Source organism: Pristis pectinata, chromosome 11 (genome assembly GCF_009764475.1).
Source record: "Pristis pectinata isolate sPriPec2 chromosome 11, sPriPec2.1.pri, whole genome shotgun sequence".
Taxonomy (NCBI): Eukaryota; Metazoa; Chordata; class Chondrichthyes; order Rhinopristiformes; family Pristidae; genus Pristis; species Pristis pectinata.
In genome coordinates this window covers 20,307,094-20,327,646 of record NC_067415.1, presented here as the reverse complement: position 1 = coordinate 20,327,646, position 20,553 = coordinate 20,307,094, and the positions used below count along the sequence as shown (strand labels likewise).

General features: G+C 39.9%; 1 protein-coding gene across 1 annotated transcript in view; it reads right to left on the bottom strand.

The window, feature by feature from the left end:
- The window catches only part of vps36 (vacuolar protein sorting 36 homolog), a 49,952-nt gene that overhangs the window by 15,975 nt on the left and 13,424 nt on the right, over positions 1-20,553 (bottom strand). The window contains 5 exon segments of the mRNA XM_052026628.1: positions 970-1,047; positions 3,930-3,962; positions 11,627-11,713; positions 16,658-16,747; positions 20,207-20,321. Coding sequence (XP_051882588.1) covers positions 970-1,047; positions 3,930-3,962; positions 11,627-11,713; positions 16,658-16,747; positions 20,207-20,321 — 403 coding nt within the window.

Here is a 20,553-nt window from a genome sequence, read left to right as displayed (position 1 = left end):
TTCCCTCCCTGGTGCATGGCACAGGCAGCAATCTTCTTATTTGGAACAACGTTCTTAATTGGAGAAATTACTCATAACATGTGGCAAAGCAAGCCAGCTGAGTAACAGTTTTTTTATTTATTGTTGTATCTTCCTGTAATTCTCATTTTACTTCCCCACTCCAAGTTTCCCCATGCATCAGCTGAAATACTAGAGTGAAAAGAAACTTGTGAAGGCAAAGGGTAGAAAAATGAAAAAGCAAGGGGGGAAAAAGTAAGCTTAAAGACAAAACAGAACAAGTAACACAGATGAAAACCAAGGAGAATAAGGAATCAAGTGAAACGGCAGAGATTAACAATAGTGAAGTAGCATTGGAAAATGGGAGACAAAAAGAGGAGAGGGGAACAATAGCAACAGAAAATAGCAAAAGAAATAAAAGTAGAAGATTTGGGGGGGGGGGGGGGGGGGGGGGAATACCCTTTTTTGCGTTTGGTGTCATTGTGCCAAGAAAAATTTGTAAACCATACAATTATGGTCAAATTTGTTGAGACTGACAATTGGTCTGCAACAACAATAGAGTTAAAGCATTTGGTCAGGCATCTGTTTTTTTCTGATCACTTTTTGGTGGTTGTGCTTTGTCACAGCTGAAAGAATAGGCAATAATATTGCTCCCTTGCCTCTGACTTAATGTTTTTCTTTCTTCCTGTACCGACCGTGTAATACCTTGAAATTAAGCTTCACTCAATTTAACCTTCACTCCAGTAAATGAAATTTGATGTTATCAATTCCAGCTGAATCCTATTCACCTCTTCAGGCTCAAGCAAGCCAACAAGTATTACTAACACACAAACTCCATAATATTCAACCAAAATTAGCAAAAGAAATACAAATTTGCTAATTTACATAGATCATATGTATAAAAGTAACATTTCTCTGAATAAACTCATTTGAGGTCAACTAAAATTTTAAAAGTTGGTTTGATATACTTACCTCATCCTCAGAAATGTCACCCTGCTTGTCCTTGATTTTATTTGCTATTAACTTTGACAAGTCAACCATCTCTTTGGCCTAAAAACAAAAGCACTTTGGTCACTTAATCCACATTGAACACATTCTATAATTCATTAGTAAGTGGGGGGAAAAACCTGCAGATGCTGGAAATCCGAAATAACAAAACACTGGAAACACTCAGCACTCTGATGAAGGGTCTTCAACCCAAAACCTTAGCTGTGTTTTTCTTTTCACAGATGCTGCCCGACCCACTGAATATTTCCAACATTTCCTGTTTTCCATCCGTAATTTATTAGCCAGAGAAATAAAGTAGTAGGATTTAACACACTGACCATCAGGACTTGGCAGAGAGGTTCAGTTGCCATTATTGTGACCCATAACAAGATTTCTTTTCAATCTACCTGTCAACAACTGGCAGCACAAGCTTACTCTGATCCAGATCTTATTTCTGTGGCTCCCTTCCCCTGCTTTGATGACCTGCCCATCTCCTCTCCTCCCCCATCCTTTATTCCATGGTCCACTGCCCTCTCCTACCGGATTCCTCCTCCTCCAGCCCTATGCCTCTTCCACCTATCACCTCTCAGCTTATTACATCTCCTCCTCCTCCTCCTCCCCCCCCCCCCCCCCCCCCCCCCCCCACCCACCTACCTTCCGCCTATCACCTGGACTGGACTTGCCTATCACCTGGACTTGCCTATCACCTGCCTGCGTGTGCTCCTCCCCCTACCTTCTTTTTCTGGCTTCTGCCCTCTTCCTTTCCAGTCCTTATGAAGGGTCTTGGGCCAAAACGTTGACTGTTTATTTCCCTCCATGGATACTGCCTGACCTGCTGAGTTCCTCTAGCACTTCTTGTGTATTGCTCCAGATTCCAGCATCTGCAGAATTTTGTGTGTCTGTGATCCACATCTGAATCACTTCACTAAACAAGTTTTAATACTTGTCTCAGAGGATCCTAAGAGATTTTTTAAGACTTTTATTTTTCATAATTTCTTGTGTGTATAAGATGCTTTTAGGTGGCCCACCCCATCAACCACACATCACTGACAGCCAGGAAAGTAAGTGAATAACCAAGAAATGCTGTTCTCTCTGGACTAACCAGGAGCCTCACCAGAATTGCCCTTGTGGAACACAATCTTTCAATGTTCATTATCTCTGTAGGGAGGCCCTTGAATTCACCAATATCCCCATGACCAAGAACCAATCCTAACAGAACAAATTAAATTTAAATTCTCAATTTCCTTGTTGCAAGCCAAATGTGATGCTGCCATTTAATAGACATTTTTTTTTAAACTCTTCCCTTGAGCTGAAGATAAGGGTCAAAACAACATGGACTCTTAATGATAAATCAAAACACAAATGTTTTCCAACCCACCCTTTATCTTGCTATGCCCTTCACTACTGTTATATACATACAATCACTTGTTGTTCCTGTCTACTCTTATACTGGCTGCTAGATGCCAGTAACTTCAATTCAATAATAAAGTGATTTGAAAAATCAGCTGGTACTGTGGAAACTAATGTGGTTGTTTCACTTGGAATATAATTTGACTGCAGCTTACTTGGAAAGGATAAGAGTAGGTAGAAAAAGACAAGCAAGTCAAAAATTGAATGCTAATGCAAAAAGAGAACAGCATCAGGAAAACACTGCAACAGAATAAGCTTGAGGTGCCTTTTCCTCGCATCAAGAGAAGGTAAGATGAAGATGATCTCTAGGTTAGTGGCATCACACCATTTCTATCTGCTGCTCAGCTATACGAATTAAAGAATAGATTTCACATGGATGTTACCAAGACTGGAGGGCTTGAGTTATAAAGGAGAGACTGGATAGGCTGGGGATTTGTTTTCCCTGAATGTAGCACACTGAGGGGTGATCTTGTAGCGGTATACAAAATCACAAGCCGCATAGATAAAGTGAATGGTCATAGTCTTTTTCCCAGGGTTGGGGGGTCTAAAACTTGGGCATAGGTTTAAGGTGAGAGGGGAAAGATTTAAAAGGGGACCCAAGGAGAATCTTTTCCACACAGACATTGGTTGGTATGTGGAACAAGCTGCCAGAGGAAGAGGCAAAGGTGGGTACAATTACGATGTTTAGAAAACATTTGGACAGGTACATGGAAAGGAAAGGTTTAGGGGGATATGGGCCAAGCACAGACAAATGGGACGAGCTCAGGTAAGTAACTTGGCATGGACGAGTTGGGCCAAATATTTTTTCTGTGCTGTACAACTCTGATTTAGAGATTGGTAGACATTTCATGGTGTTTTGTTCAAGCAGTCATCTGTTTTTGAGAGAATGGTTACTTGGTGAAGTTTGCTTTCATTAAATATGATGGGAACCACTTATTAGTTTATTCTACGTCAAATATAGAACAAAAACAGAGCACAAAAACAGGGCCATTGACTCAAAGTCTGTGCTGAGCATGATGCCAAATTAAACTAATCCCTCCTGCCTGCACATGATCAATATCCCTCCATTCCTTTCATATTCATGTGCCTATCTAAAAGCCTCTTGAACACCATTATTGTATCTGCTTTCATTACCACCCTCGGCAGCATGTTCCAAGAAGCTACCACTCCGTTTTTTTTTTAAAAAACTTGCCTTTAAACTTTCACTTTAAACCCTTTAAACTTCCCCTTCTCACCTTGCTATGTTCAAGAGTATGCTGAGATTCAAAATAACTCTTTTCACAGCTTATTTAAATCAAAATAAGTTAAAGTGAAACAGAAAATACTGGAAACATTTAGCAGGTCAGGCAGTATCTGTGGAGAGAAACAGCCAATGCTTCAGGTCTGCTTCTCTCTCCACAGATGATGCCTGTCCTGCTATAATTTTCCAGCACTTGTAGTATTCAGATTTCCAGTATCTGTAGTAGTTGATTTTGGATATCAGTTATTTAAACCTCAGCTAATGTGAGTTGATGAAAAATATGGTGGAAGCTTACCTTTTTCATTAATTTATTGAGGTCTTCAAAAGCCTAGAAATTAATGTGGGAAGAAAATCAGCTTACAATCAAACTTGTGCAGTCAGTAATAGTCATAATTATAAAAAATACACAACTAAGTGTTGTAGTTAATTGTATAAAGGTTATAAATGACATTAAAGCGTGAACAGAATGTTGAACAAGTGCTCAGGTCAGACCATACCTCAAATGAAGTGACTGGTTCTGGTTGCTGAGAGAAAAGGGAAACATTCAAATGCCAGAAACTTCAGGGAAATGTCATGTGGCTGGTCCCTGCATTAGAATCTATGATCAAAAAGGCTTGAAGAGATTTTGGCTTTTACGCTGGGAGAGTAATGGCAAATGATGCAGTTATGTTGGGAGCAGTTCAGAGAAGGTTTACGAGACCCACACCTGGATTGGGAGGGTTGCCCCATGAGGAAAGGTGGGATGGGTCAGGATCGTGTCAGCTGGAGTTTAGAACAATGAGAGAAGATTTGAAAGAAGTCTTGACAGGATGGATGTGGAGAGATTGTAAGAGTTTAAGAACTAGGGGTCGCTGTTTTAAAAATAAGGGGTTGCTCATTTAAAAAATTAGGTCTTATTTTCCCCCCCCCTCGGAGGGTAAGTAATCTTTGGATCTCTCTTCCTCAAAGGGTGGTGGAAGCAGAATCTTTGGATATTTTTAAGCAGAGGTGGATAGATTCTTGATGACCAGGGATGGAAGATTACTGGGGTTAAGTGAGAATGTAGAACTGTGGTTACAATCAGTTCAGTCACAATCTTACTGAATGGCAGAACAAGCTTGAGGGGCCGAGTGGCTTTTGGTCCCAATTTCCTACTCGAATATAATTTGGAATGTTGATTTAAATTATATAATAGTAGGATGGTGGAACTCTGGAAGGAAAACAACTTAAATAAAAACTGATACCAAGAGGTGCTTCAACATGACACAGTATTTGAGATTTGATGAAGTTAAATCAGTACTTGATGAAGCTAAATAGCTTGATCAATTTTAAAAAATAACTAATTGCAGTAATGGAGGAAATGTAACGTTGTTCTGGATGAATGACCAAAAAGGGATTAATAGGAATTCCCATGCCCAAGTGCTTTTGGCATTATTTCACTGTTCTCAAATTGCAGGAAATTATTTATAGAAGTTTACTAGCAGGACTAATATGGGGAGTTTCAGGGCAAACTTTTTTTTTTGGAAAAAAAAACCAGGGTAGGCAGATGGTAATTTTTTGTAGCAGATTTGTACAAAATGTTTTAAAATTGAGCTCTAGAAAAAATAAAGTTTTGTTTTTAAAAAGTCAGTCAATAATTCAGATACAGAAAAAAATATAATTGCAATGGCATTGCAAAATCACCCATAGGATGCATTCCCGTTCTACACTTTACACCCATAAGGGAAAACAAAGCCAAGTATTTGGAGCAAAATTAGGCCTCATTATGCTTCCCTGAAAGTAATAGTTATAAACAGAAGTTTAATATTCATAACATAATATGCACTTTCAAATCAGAAGCAAGTTCCCAATGATGAAATCTGAAGTTTAAGTGTGAACACTTTGATAGGGGCAAAGTACAACACCACAGCAGCAACATTTGACCCCATTTGGAATGTGAAAAAATACACAAACATCCTTTTGTTTTAGAAACAGGACTCTGAATTCTCCCCAAGGTGTCACAATCTCAATTACTGCTGCTCAAGAGGTTCTTGAAGCAATGGAAATTACTTGTGTTTTGCATTCAGCAAGATCCAACAAACAGCAAAGGTCAATGCCTAGATAATTTGGTTAAATTGATATCCAAGGGCCATGAAATTAAAAGTTCTACTTGCAGAGGACTACTTGCTTTGACTGAAGACAGGCTTTTGATGTAACTTGTCCTCTAAAGGAATGCATCTTTAATAAAGCAGTGATCCTTCAGTGGTATATGAAATGTCAGCCTAGATTGTTGGACTTTAAGCCTCTGCAGAGATCGAACCTTCAAACTTTCTAGCAGATGGTGACCTTCATTTAGTGAGTTTAGATGATGTTTGAACTTAAGTGCTCAGAATGGTGCTGTACCTCACCACCATCTTTGCAATAGTTTTGGGTAGATAGTCTAAAGCTCCCCTCAACCTCTCTCCAAAGTTTTGGATAGATAATGACTGAAATTTCACTTTTCAATTGAATATATATTTTATAGTTTTCATAGTGGCCTTAAATTTTCTTTTGGACTGGTTGAAATCAGACTAAAATTAAGTCAGATGAGAGAACATACAATTTATTTTACTTTTTGGTTTAAAGGATTATAGGGATAGCACAGCATGGCTAGTAGCACAGTGCAAAGTAAACAGCGTATTCTGTCTTCCTAATAGGAAAGTATTGAAAATAACAGATTTTTTGATGCATTATAATAATGAGAGGAGTGGAAAACAAGTACTGTTTTCCAAATAGCCTTTGAATAAGGTTCACCACCACTATTAGCACATTCAAGAACAATATGGGGAAAGCAGATGTTATAGACTGTGGGCTTTGTTCTGGCACTCTCCTGGAGGCTCATACAAAAACACTTAAAGAAAATGATTGCAGTAAAGTAGTGAAGGAAAGCATGGAATCAATGCACATCTGAGTTTTTAAAAAAACAAACTGAGTTAATAGCTCAATATTTGATAATTATAGGTCACATTCCCCTCAGTTATATTCAGTAACTCCTCTGTCCATAATAAAAAAAAATTTTTCCTCACCTGAAAAGTCAAAAACCCCACAATTATATAACTTGATGCAAACTATTTTTCTTAATACTATAATACCAATCCAGTGGAATTTTACCTGTTTTCAAAAAAAAATACCATTCCAGTGTTTATTTATAAGCAAATTAAAAATGTATTGGTTTATTATTGTCACTTGTACCGAGGTACAGTGAAAAACTTGTCTTACAAACCGATCTTACAGGTCAATTCATTACACAGTGCAGTTACATCAAGTTAATACAGAGTGCATTGATGTAGTACAGGTTTAAAAAAAACAGTAAAGTGTCACAGCTACAGAGAGTGCAGTGCAATAAGGTGCAAGGTCACAACAAGGTAGGTCGTGAGATCATAGTCCATCTCATTGTATAAGGCAACTGTTCAAAAGTCCTATCACAGTGAGGTAGAAGCTGTCCTTAAGTCTGGTGGTACGTGCCCTCAGGCTCCTGTATCTTCTACCCGATGGAAGAGGAGAGAAGAGAGAATGGCCCGGGTGGGTGGGGTCTTTGATTATGCTAGCTGCTTCACCAAGACAACGAGAGGTAAAGACAGAGTCCAAGGAGGGGAGTTTGGTGTCCGTGATGCACTGGGCTGTGTCCACAACTCTCTGCAGCTTCTTGCAGTCTTGGGCAGAGCAGTTGCCGTACCAAGCCATGATACATCCAGATAGGGTGCTTTCTATGGTGCATCTGTAAAAGTTGATGAGAGTCAAAGGGGACAAACCAAATTTCTTTAGCCTCCTGAGGAAGTAGAGGCACTGGTGAGCTTTCTTGGCCATGGCATCCACATGGTTTGTCCAGGACAGGTTGTTGATGTTCGCTCCCAGGAACTTGAAGCTCTCAACCCCCTCGACCTCAGCACCACTGATGTAGACAGGTGTATGTACACCACCCCCTTTCCTGAAGTCAATGACCAGCTCTTTAGTTCTGTTGACATTGAGGGCAAGGTTGTTGTCATGACACCATTCCACTAAGCTCTCCATCACCTTCCTATACTCTGACTCATCGCTGTTTGAGATACGGCCTACAACGGTGGTATCATTTGCAAACCTGTAGATGGAGTTAAAGCAGAATCTGGCCACACAGTCATGAGTGTATAGGGAGTAGAGAGCTGAGGACGCAGCCTTGAGGTGCACCAGTGTTGAGAATAATCGTGCCAGAGGAATTGCTGCCTATCCTCACTGATTGCGGTCTGTTTAGCAATCCACTTGAGTATGGATGGTTTTTGAATTGGGTCCAGTCCATGATCATACCTTGATCAAATACAGTACCATTGTAGCTTTGGATGATGCTGGCACACAACAGCATATTTTTGTTCATTAAGTAAAAGATTAAAAGTAAACCTCATTGGAAATGTTTCCAATTTCTTTTTTATCTTCAACCTGAAGGCCTGTTTCAGCCCCGATTTCACAGTCTCAGTTGTTGCTTGACTGCAGAATCTAATAATTTTGCTGACATGATAAACCTTACTGGAATATATTTAGACACAAATTTCAATGTAGCAAGAAGGCTTAGTAGAAAAAAAATTAATCACTGGAAAGAGGGAATTGAAATTATTAATCAGATTATCTAAACACGTTGGCATGTTGTTACTTTTGCAGGGATAAAATAGCTCATCTATTTTAATTTTAACTCAACATTTTAAATCATACTGTAACTAGGCAGAGTGGTGGACTTCATAGATGTTGCATTTAGAGGTGCATTTGCTGAGTTTATTTTCATACTGGAAAATTTGGAATTGGGAACAAGTCTCAGGATAAAAGAGTATGGGCATTTAGGACTGAGATGGAGAAATTTCTTTTTCTACAATTTTATAAATTGCTGCAATTTTCTACCCTTTTGGCTGTGGATGCCAAGTCACAGGACAGATTGATAGACTTATGGAAACTGGAGGCCAAAAGGCCAATTCCTGCATCTAATACTTAGACGATAAAAGTGTAAATTTGCATTAACTATGTGGTTCCCCTGCCATCAGCTATTTGTAGAAATATTATCACTTTCACTTCCAATTACCTCATTTAAAAAAAAGCCACAAACACACACGCTACAACAGCAAGACCTGAAGGACTTCTCTGCATGTTGAAAGGTTTCTGCAACTGCTGGGATAAAGCATAGGGTGTAGGCTGGATTGAGCACAATCCAACTCAATAGTATATTCTAGGCAATCTGCCTTTGGGAATTCCTTAAGACAATTCTAGGTAGCAAAGTGGTGCTGTTTGTGTGCACATTCTCCTTGTGGTGTGTGGATTTCCTCCCACATCCCAAAGACCTGCTTTGGTTACTGCAAATTACCCCTAGGGTAGGTGCTTGGCAGGAGAATCAGTGTAGAGTTGATGGGAATGTGGAAGAAAATAGGTTATAGGCAATTAGAGGAATAGGACTACTGAGAGCTAGCATAGACTCAATGTGCTGAATGGCCTCTTTCTACATCACAAGGAAATGAGAAATGAGAAGCATTAATGCAAATATCAATTTATCAAAGAAAATTAAAATGACTCATGTTTTTAAGCTATAAATTATACTGTTATTTATCCAATAAAATTGATGAGAACCAATTATTTCCTGTTATTTGAAATGAAAAAAATTCAGACCTTAATATTTCTATTTCAAGATAATATTTTAAAGACATATTGATAATCACAATCTATAAGCTATTTCTTATTCTTAATGTTATGGCTGAAAAGACTCAACTCTGCCTCAAAACTGATCTATAGATCCTTACAAAATTTAAGTAAAATAAATATAAGTACCAAGAATTTAAGGGCTGTGGAAAGTTCCAGGATTATTTTTCCTTTAAACATCCACTAGAATAGTCTACTTAGGTTACACCATGACGGAATTGTTCACAGAGATTCTATGAACAAAAGAGAATGGGCACACACCTAACAGGAACTTCCTCTGATAAACAGTACTGACCAGCAGGATTCTTATCAGGGACAAACAGTGCCGGCAGGAAACCTTTACTAAAACCTGGGGGTCACTAAATATGACACAATACATCCAGAAAGGCAAAATAGCTTGTCATATTTAAAGGACTTGAAAAGAAATTCAGCAAACTGATTATTTTTATAGTACATCTTTGATTGTTTTATCTTTTGGAGAATGGCATATTACATTGTACTTTAGCCCCATAAAACATGAAAAATTTGTCAGCTTATTTTGCTGAATTCATTGCACGAGTTAAGTCCAGTCCTGAACAAGGAAGGTGTTAATAGTACTTTACAACAAAAGAGGATCAAAATGCTACTGGTGAAGGAATTCAACCAGATTTCCATTTATTCAACCATCTATTGTTTCATGTTGCATGAAAATCAAGTTAAATCGGACAGATGCAGAACAAATTTGGTAGCTCAAAACTTGCATTTCATGAGGCGCTGTGGACCATCAGCGGCAGCAGGAATGTAGACCTCCACAATGTGTAGCTGATGAGCTGAAGGTCAACCACTGTTCAACAATGTCAGGGCATCACTGCAGGAATTCCTCATGGCAGAGTCCTCAGCTCAACCATCTGCAGGTACTTCAGTGTCTTTTATTCCATCATCAGGTGAGCATCTAACAGGCAGTGAGCTGAGTGACTGACTTTGCCATCTAGGCAGCAGTTGACTGAGTGTGGTTTCAAGAAGCCCCAGTAAACCTGAAATCAATGGGCATCAAAGGGAAAACACTCCAATGACCAGAGTCATACCTCACACAGAGGAAGATGGCTGCTATTGTGGAGGTCAATCATGGTAGGAGTTGCCTAGGACAGCTTCCTGGGCACAGTTATCTTCAGCTGATTCAGCAATAATTTTCTTTCTATCATAAAGTCAGAAGTGGGGATGGTGGTTGATAGTACAATGTTCAATTCCATTTGTAATTCTTCAGCAAAAGAAATAGCACATAACAGCATCCAGCAAGACCTAGACAACATTGATCAGCTGGTAACTGGGAAGTTACATTTGTGCAATTAATGTCCTGGGCAATGATCATTTCAAATAATCGAGTCTACCGCATACTTTTAACATTGAGTGGTACTACCATTACAGAGTTCCCCACCATCAATACACTGATGTCCACTGACCAAAAACTCAATGGGACCAGATGTACAAACACTGTGGCTACAAGAACAGCTCAGAGGCTGGATATCCTTTGGCAAAGGACTCACCTACCAATACCTTAAATCTTATCAATATCTACATGGCACAAGTCAGGAAAGTTATGGAATACTTTTCCACTTGTCTGGAAAAGTCTGCTCGAGACCATTAAAGACAAAACAGCTCACTTGACTGGTACTCCATCTACCACCCTAAACATTCATTCCTCCAACCATCAGTGCACAGTCGCTGCAATGTGTACCATTTACAAAATGCACTGCAGTTACTAGACCAGGCTACTTCAACAGGACCTTCACCATCAAGGAGGACAATAGCTTCAGGCACACCATGACCTGCATCTTTTCCTTCAAGTCATGTACCATACGGAATTGGAAGTATATTGGAAATTCCTTGGCAGTGGGTCTGAATCCTATTGTTCCCTCCTCAATAGAACTGTGGAAGTACAAGAATGTGGCTTCCTACCACTTTAAGGGCAGTAAAGGATGGGTAATAAATGCAGACCTTCAAATTACTAGTCTGGTAATTCAACTGCTGCACCTTCACCATGCCTGGAGAGACGACAGAACAAGCAGATACACTAACTGCAATGTCTTCTAGGTTGAAACAGCTAAACTGTCCACTGTCTTCAAGTCTCTAATGTAGACTTGAAAGCACAAAGTTTGGAATATTTACCTTAGTTTCTTCTTTATACACAAAATAATCATGCAAATATTAAAAGATATTCCCTTCTTAAATATCACCCACGCTGATTTTTCAGGCAGCAACAGTCACAGAGAGTTCTGCTTTGACACAGTACTCACGCTAGCATTTCACAGGAAATGGTCTCAGCAGAACCAGACGGGTGGCTGGCCTTGAACATTTAGAAGGACTTACTTCAGAGATGTTTTTGTCGGTCTCCTTTCGTTTTTCTTCCAGCTTCCTTTCAATACCCACAATTCCTGCAGCCCTTACTTTTCCTGCCTGTAAAGATAGGAAATTCTTAATTTCACAGGACAAATGATACATCTTCTATTCATTGTTTTTGGTCTTTCACAAATACAAATATTTCCTACTATTTATGATTGTTAAAAGCTCTCAAAGGAAATGAACTATAAAAGGAAATCAGTTGTTTTTACAAACAACAGTTGAGACTCAGTCAAGCTGTAATTCCCTTTAAAGTATAATCGTCATCTTCTTTGCTGTTGAGGGATGTCAAACATCCTGCTCTTCAGCCCCTGCAGTGACACAGTGACACAGTGACACCTTCTCCTGCCTGAAGCAAGCACGAAACTTGGGCTTTGTATTTTCAGCGTTGGTGTTATGTTTGGGGTATTCAGAAATTAATCTTAATTTCTGATCAGGCTATTAAATAGAATAATGTCTCCCTCTAGACTTTTTAGACGACTGTGCCTCTGTCTGCTCACTGAAAGAACCATTAAACTTTGAGAAATCTAATCCAATGAGATGGGACAAGGATTCTTTTCCTCCTCTTCCAGTTTCAAGAGCTTTAATTTAAATTACCTATTTCTCAATAAATGTGACTACTAAAGCATATGCAGTTATTAATTTGGCTGAAAAAGTGGTACAGATATGACACACATTGAAACAATGGTCACCAGAACACAAAATCAAGGTACATTTTTGAAATATGGAGTTTTAAATTTCATCTGATCAGAGTTATGTTGTACCTAGAAATACCTTCACCCAAATAATAAATCACAAGTGCATTATCAATCAACACTTGCCAGTTGAATAAACAAAACAAAAATCATGGAACTTCTTTTGTCCTATTAGGAGCGAGTGTGGGAAGCCGTTTGGAGAGCAAGTCTCGTTGCTTAGCTAATTGGGCAGCAGCAGCCAATAAAAGGGTAAGCTCAAGAGGAGCGGCCATTGTGTGTAGCTCAAATTAAGAGTGGGACCTTGAGGCTTTGGCTCAAGAGGCTTCAGTGTGAAGAGGCGAAGTAAGTCAGCGAAGGCTAAGGAGAGGCTCAGGTAAAGTCTCTTTTTTGATCTTATTGCATAGTTTAGAGCACTGGAAATGGCAGACAGGGCAGCAATTTGCTCTTCTTGCAGGATGTTGAAAATCAGGGGAGACCTCCAGTGTCCCTGATGACTGCACCTGCAAGAAGTGCATTCGGCTGCAGCTCCTTACAGACTGTGTTGGGGAACTGGAGCTGGATGAACTCTGGATCATCTGGGAAACTAAGGAGATGATAGACAGGAGTTACCGGGAGGCAGTTACAGGATGCAGGTAGCTGGGTGACCGTCAGGGGAGGGAAAGGGAATAGGTAGTCAGTGCAGGGTACCCCTGTGGCCATTCCCTTCAATAACAAGTATATTGTTTAGGATACTATGGGGGGGGGGGGGGGGGGGGGGGGGGTGGAAACGACCTACCAGAGGAAAGCCACAGTGGCCAGGTCTCTGGCACTTAGTCTAACTCTGTGGCACAGAAGGGGGAAGAAGAGGACTGTGGTATTCATTGGATAGGGAAACAGATAGGAGATTCTGTGCACGAGAATGAGACTCCCGGATGGTATGTTGCCTCCCAGGTGCCAGGGTCAGAGACATCCGGATTGAGTCCACGGCATTCTCAAGGGGGAGGGAGAGCAGCCAGAAGTCATGGTACACATTGGTACCAATGACGTGGATAGGAAAAGGGATGAGGTCCTGAAGAGGGAATATACGGAGTTGGGAAGGAAGCTGAAAAGCAGGACCTCAAGGGTGGTAAACTCTGAATTGCTGCCTGTGCCACACGTCGGTGAGGGTAAGAATAGGAAGATATGGCAGGCAAATGCGTGGCTGAAGAGTTGGTGCAGGGGACAGTATTTCAGGATTTGTGGATCACTGGGATCTCTTCTGGGGAAAGTATAACTTGTACAAAAGGGACAGACTACACTTGAACTGGAGAGGGACCAATGTCCTTGCGGGCAGGTTTGCTAGAGTTATTGGGGGAGGGTTTAAACTAGTTTGCAGGGGAATGGGAACCAGAGTGTTAGGTCAGATGATGGAGCAGTTGGTGTAAAGGTAGATGCATTATGCAGAGAGACTGTGAGGAAGGATAGACAGTGTATAGGTCATAAACGCAGTCAGTTGGATGGGTTGAAATGTCTTTACTTCAATGCAAGAAATATTAAGGATAAGGGTGACGAACTCAGAGCACGGATCAGTACATGGAATTCCAATGTTGTGGCCATTACAGAGACTTGGCTGTCACAAGGGCAGGATTGGCTGCTTGATGTTTTGGGGTTTAGATGTTTCAAAAGGAGGTTAAAAGAAAAAAGGGGTGAAGAAAAGGAGTGGCATTGCTAATCAGGGATAGTAGATTTTGGAAAGGTACAAAAATAACAGGGTCGTTGTCATGGGAGACTTCAACTTCCCTAATATTGATTGGCACTTCCTTAGTGTAAAAGGTTCAGATGGGCAGGATTTGTTAGGTGTCCAGGATGGATTCTTGACACTGTATGTGGACAGGCTGACTATTGGATCTAGTACTGGGCAATGAACCTGGTCAGGTGACAGACCTCTCGGTGGGCGAGCATTTTGGAGATAGCAACCACAACTCCCTGACCTTTTGCATAGCCACGGACAGGGATAGGAGCAGACGGTATGGGAACATTTTTAATTGAGGGAGGGCTAATTACGATGGTATTAGGCAAGATTTCGGGAGCACAAATTGGGAACAGACGTTCTCAGGGAAATGCACAGAAGAAATGTGGAGTCTGTTTAGGGAACACTTGCATGGACTTCTGGATAGGTTTGTCCCACTGAGACAGGGGAAGAATGGTTGACAAGAGGTGGAATATTTAGACAAGAGGGAGAAGGAAAAAGACTTAAGATTTTGGAAGCAGAAGTCAGGCAGGGCTCTTGAGAGTAAGGTAGCCAGGAAGGAGCTTAAGGAGGGATTTAGGAGAGCTAGGAGGGAACATGAGAAAGCCTTGGAGAGTAGAATTAAGGAAAACCCCAAGGCATTCTACACATATGTGAGGAACAGGAGGATGACTAGAGTGAGGGTAGGACCACTCAGGGATAAAGGAGGAAAACATGTGCCTGGAGGCAGAGGAGGTAGGGACGTCCTTAATGAACACTTTGCTTCAGTTTTCACTATGGAGAGAGAATTTGATGAATGGGAGATCAGCACAGAACAGGCTAATATGGTACTGGAGCACATTGAGATTAAGAAAGAGGTAGTGTTGGAGCTTTTGAAAAACATTAGGATAGATAGCTCCCTGGGACCGGACGGATATACCCCAAGTTACCACAGTAGGCAAGGGAAGAGATTGCTGGGGTGTTGATGATGATATTTGCATCCTCCCTGGCCACAAGAGTGGTACCAGAGGATTGGAGGTTGGCTAATGCTGTTCCTTTGTTCAAGAATAGGGATAATCCTGGGAATTATAGACCACTGAGTCTTACCTCAGTAGTGGGCAAACTATTGGAGAGGATTCTTTAGGACAAGATGTACGAGCATTTGAAGAAGCATAGTCTTATTAGGGAAAGTCAGCATGGCTTTGTGAGGGGCAGGTCGTGCCTCATGAGCCTAATTGAGTTTTTCGAAGAGGTGACCACACAAATAGATGAAGGTAGAGCAGTGAATGTGGTGTATATGGATTTCAATAAAGTGTTTGACAAGGTTCCCCATGGTAGGCTCATCCAGAAAGTCATGAGGCATGGGATCTATGGAAACTTGGCTGCGTGGATTCAGAATTTGCTTGCCCATACAAGGCAGAGGGTGGTAGTAGATGGAGAGTATTCTGCCTGGAGGAGGGTGACTTGTGGTGTTCTGCAGGGATCTGTTCTGGGACCCCTACTCTGATTTTTTTATATAAGCGACTTGGATGAGGAAGTGGAGGGATGGGTTAGTAAGTTTGCGGATGACACCAAGGTTGGAGGGGTTGTGGATAGTGTAGAAGGTTGTCATAGGTTACAACAAGATATTGACAGGATGTAGAGAAGTGGCACCAGGGGCGAAGAAGTGGCAGATGGAGTTCAGTCCGGAAAAATGTGAAGTGATACACTTTGGAAGAACGAACATGAAGGCGGAGGACAAGGTTAATGGCAGGATTCTGAGCAGTGTGCAGGAACAGAGAGATTTTGGGGTCCAAGTCCACAGATCTCTCAAAGTCGCTGTGCAAGTTGATAGGGTGGTTAAGGTGGTGTATGCTGTGCTGGCCTTCATTAGTCGGGGGATTGAGTTCAAGAGCCACGAGGTAATGTTGCAGCTCCATGAAACTCTGGTTAGATCACACTCGGAGAATTGTGTTCAGTTCTGGTCACCTCATTGTAGGAAAGATGTGGAAGCTTTAGAGAGGGTGCAGAGGAGATTTACCAAGATGCTGCCTGGATTAGAGAACATGTCTTATGAGGAAAGGTTGAGCAAGTTAGGGCTTTTCTCTTTGGAGCGACTCAGGATGAAAGGTGACTTGATAAAGGTGTATAAGATTACGAGGGGCATAGATAGTCAACAGCCAGCACCTTTTCCCCAGGGTGGCAATGGCCAATACCAGAGGACATCAGTTTAAGGTTAGGGGAGGTGTCAGAGGCAAGTTTTTTTTTAAAAACAGAGTGGTGGGTGCCTGAAAATTACTGCCAGGGGTGGTTGTAGAGGCTCTTAGATAGGCACATGGAAGTAAGAAAAATGGAGGGATGTGGGCTGTGCAGGAGGGAAGGGTTAGATTGATCATCTAGTTCAGCACAACATTGTGGGCCAAAGGGCCTGTACTGTTCCATGTTCTATCATCTCACAAATGGCCTGGTACAGTAAAAGTACAAAAAAGCAGGCAGCACAAATGGGAAATGGGTACAAGGCAGTAGAGCAATAAAGGCTAAGGTTAGTTGCGTGTAGGTTTTAAATTCTTTAGAATACATTTACACACAGCATTGTTTTGTCTTATTACAATAATCAAGGAATAGTACAATAGTACATACTTGTGATCTACTAGCTGACTGCATTGGCTGAGATACAGAAATACTCTCCCATCGCTTCTGAGATAGTTCTTCTGATAGTCGCCTGTAAAACTTTAAAAATAATATTAAACATTGATCAAAACTATTCATAATCAAAGCTTCACAAATGCTATTTAGATATCCAACAGCAACTTTCAATTTGAACTACTGTAACAATCACATCAACAAAATACCTTCAACCCAGTAAACTGATTAAATGACAGGTATTTGGAGGATAATGTAAACCAATTAAGGTCATTAAGAAATATGCACACCAATTATTCCCCAGCTTGCCCTCCAGCATTAGGCAATCTCACCATTCAGCACACATGATTTTCTGATGGTAGAAAATTCAGGCGTGTGGATGCCAGCAGATGACAGGATTGGACATGGCTGTGACTTTGTCCAGTTTATAAAGCTTTCCAGCACTTACTCTTTAGGCTCAACCATAAACAAAGTGGCAACAATGCTGAAGTGAAATTATCAGTTGGCTGATCTCCAGCAAACATCTTCAGGATGAGATGTAAGATTATGGAGAGTAAATATTGAACATATGTACACAATACAGGTGTGTGCAAGATTTCATTGATTCCTCAACCTGACAACACCAACTTTCTCCTTATGAGCTTTTGAAAATTTCAATCTTATATGTCATTGTCTTGCATCAGATTGATTCTTAATATTTAACAGTACTTAAACAGAGGCTGAGCTGTCCAACAGATTTTAATTTACAATATTAACTTAAAACTGGGACAGGAACAATTTCACATTACTTTCAATGTTTATTATTCTTCACGCAAGTGGATTATTATTACTGTTCCGGGTTCGTGTGGGTTAAGAGAATAGTAAAGGATATCAAAGAACTGGCAAATAACAAGCTTTTTTTTAAGAAAAAGTTCAAAAATGTGAAAAAAAAAGCCAGTGGATTGAATGTACAGGTCAGTTATGATCCAATAGAGTGGAACAGTTTGAAGTGCTATCCGAATTACTCTGGTTTCTACATTTCTCTGTTTTCAATTTCAAATCATGACACAAAGCTAGATTTTAACCCTTCTGGTCAGGAGAGAGGGACAGGGAACAGGCACTGTTTTAATTATAAAATTCAGCAGATCACACAGGGCCAAATCAAAACTTGCTGGCACAGAAGAGGAATCAAAAAAGCAAGCATTTAACTTTAGCTTTTCTAAAAGAAGTGCTCTTTGAGGTCCAAGTATTCCATAGCCCTCCAAGTATTGACAGTCAGCTATTTCCTTGGGTCTCCAGCATATTCAGCTCACACCCTCTGGCCTTGACTCAACTCCTTCAGACAGGGTGGTAATATTTAAATGTCAGATATTAAAATATTCTATACCCCCATTCAAATCCATCATCACCCATATCCAGTCTTAACCCTTTGATATCTTAATCTGATACAATTTGATCCTGTGAGGGCAAAGTCAGAGTTAGGAAGTTTTGAAATGCCATGTCTACTTATTGAAACTTAAAACACAACTAATATCACTTCTTTTGAAAAGTCTGAATAAGATTTTGGACACGTGAAGATCATTACAATAATTAGAAATAAATAAACTTCAGTGATTATAAAGCTTCATCCTAACTGGAAATACTTAGTTAAAATTAAACAGTATTGCTCATGTAATGAAGAACTTGCTTTAACCACAGGAATGAACACGGCTTCTACTTATTAAAATGCTAACTCTACTGTATGAATACTTCTGTTCACTATATGTTAGATAACATGTCTCTTCAACAAGTAGACAAGTTCCTTGCACTTAAATCACAATTGTTAAATAGCAATGAACTCCAGTGGAGTTCATTACTGAAGGAACAGAATACAAAAGCAGGAGGGTAATATTAAATGTAAGTGGAGCCTCAGATAGACTACGCCAATAGTCTAGATACATCAGTGGTCTTCAACTACAAAAGGAAACAGAAGCATTAAAGGGCCAATGATTTATTGGGCTGTTACTAGAACTAACGTAACTATTTGCAGTCCTTTCCCTGAAGTACAGAATATTAAGAAGAAAGATGATAGACTTTAAAATTATGAAGGGGTCTATTAGTGTGGGGAGAAACTATTTCCACATGGGTAAATATGGGAGCAAGATGGTATAAATGCAAGATAATAATTAACCAGTCAAACAAATTTAGGAGAAATTTCTTTACATGCACTGTTGTGAATTTGTAACTCACTACCAAATGGAGTAGCTGAAGAAGATAACTTACCACTTTAAGAAGACTGATACCTCTATATTTGGGAGCAGGGTAATGTAGGAGACACCCGACTAGTTATGTTAAATTAAGTTTATATTAACTTGTGTTTGTCTCATCTTGCCATATACTGTGCTGCTGCTTCAAAAAGCTAATTTTCATGCCATTTATAACCTGTGTATGCTATGATAGCAATAAGCTTGAACTTGACTAGAATTATTGACCAAAGGCTTGGAAGGAATAGAAGTCACATGAAAAGGTTAGTGAATAAAAGGGCTTTGATAAATTATTCCAGTGATAAACAAAGATCAGTTCATTTATATGGCACACTTCAACTGTTTTGACTGAACATGTGCGAAATATAGATTAAGTTCAGTAAGCCTGATTGAAAGTAAAGGGTGAAGCTGAAGATGATGATGCTTCAGCCTTTGGGATGCAGGGGTAGACAGAGAAGCCAGAGCAGGATGTAAAGACAGGAAATTAAAAGTACAGTTTCCTAGCAGTCAGCCAAGGAACAGTTGCTAGTTCCAAGGAGATCAAAATCAGGTCAGGAACATGGGAAATTTAAAAAGATGTTCATAAAATCATTCAGCTTAAAAAGGAAATGCCAATAAGGAGAGTAGTGGATGAACATAGGAGAATGAGCCAGCTAGTAAATACAGGACGGGCAAATGCAGCTGAGAAATACATGCTAGACAAGAACTGGAAAAAAGTGCTAAAGGGTAAAGGGTATCGAGGCCAGGAGCCAGATGCAGTGGAAGAAATGTGGTTTAGAATTGGGTTTCTAAGATAGTCCATTAGCCTTATGCTTACCATTGGTAAAATTTGTTTCATTAAAAATTCTGGATTTATTTAATTACTTGTATTTATATTCACCACCTCCCTTGGTGGGTTTTCAACTTGCATCTCTGAATCAAATGGTCCACTATTGAGGGTTATTGAGAACTGTCCGTAAGCCAATTTCTCCACAAGTCAGAAACGTCCGTTTTCTATGGTAACCCATATTGTATTGCTCTAAATACACTTGCTATAGTTCTTTGAATAATCACCATAACACTACCCATAATTATACTAGTAGAATATATACTGTATCGAGTTATTAATGAATACTATGGAATACTTAATTATTATAACTACTAGCTTGAAAAATACTTAAAATATATGGGAGAATTTGTGTAAAGTTGGATTTTTACCCACTGAGCCCCTGTACTACATACCCCAATTGATATTTTAATTTAATTTTTTGAAGCATAACAAATACAAACTTAAAAAATGGCAAGTTGTCTTACACAATATTTCAACTCTACATATTATAGTTACCTCAATCTGTCCATGTTCCCTGAAGGATAGTTTGATGAAAGAGTACTTGCTGCTCTGATATGGACCAGGCTCTTTGTTGGGAGGAACTGGTTGAAGATGAACTATTATTTTAGCACTGGAAGCAAAATAAAAGGTTCAACTATTAGACATTTACAGAGGGAAGTTTAAAATGCCTAGTTATAAATGTATATTACTGTTGAGACAGTTATTCTCAATGACATCCCTTCTTCTAAATTTAGCCAGAAAATTACACAATTTAATCAGGGACCAAAGGAAATTATCCCAATTTTGATTTGATGTTGAGTTTAAAAGAAAATGTTCACCAAAGCTGAGCATTTCTCCAGAAG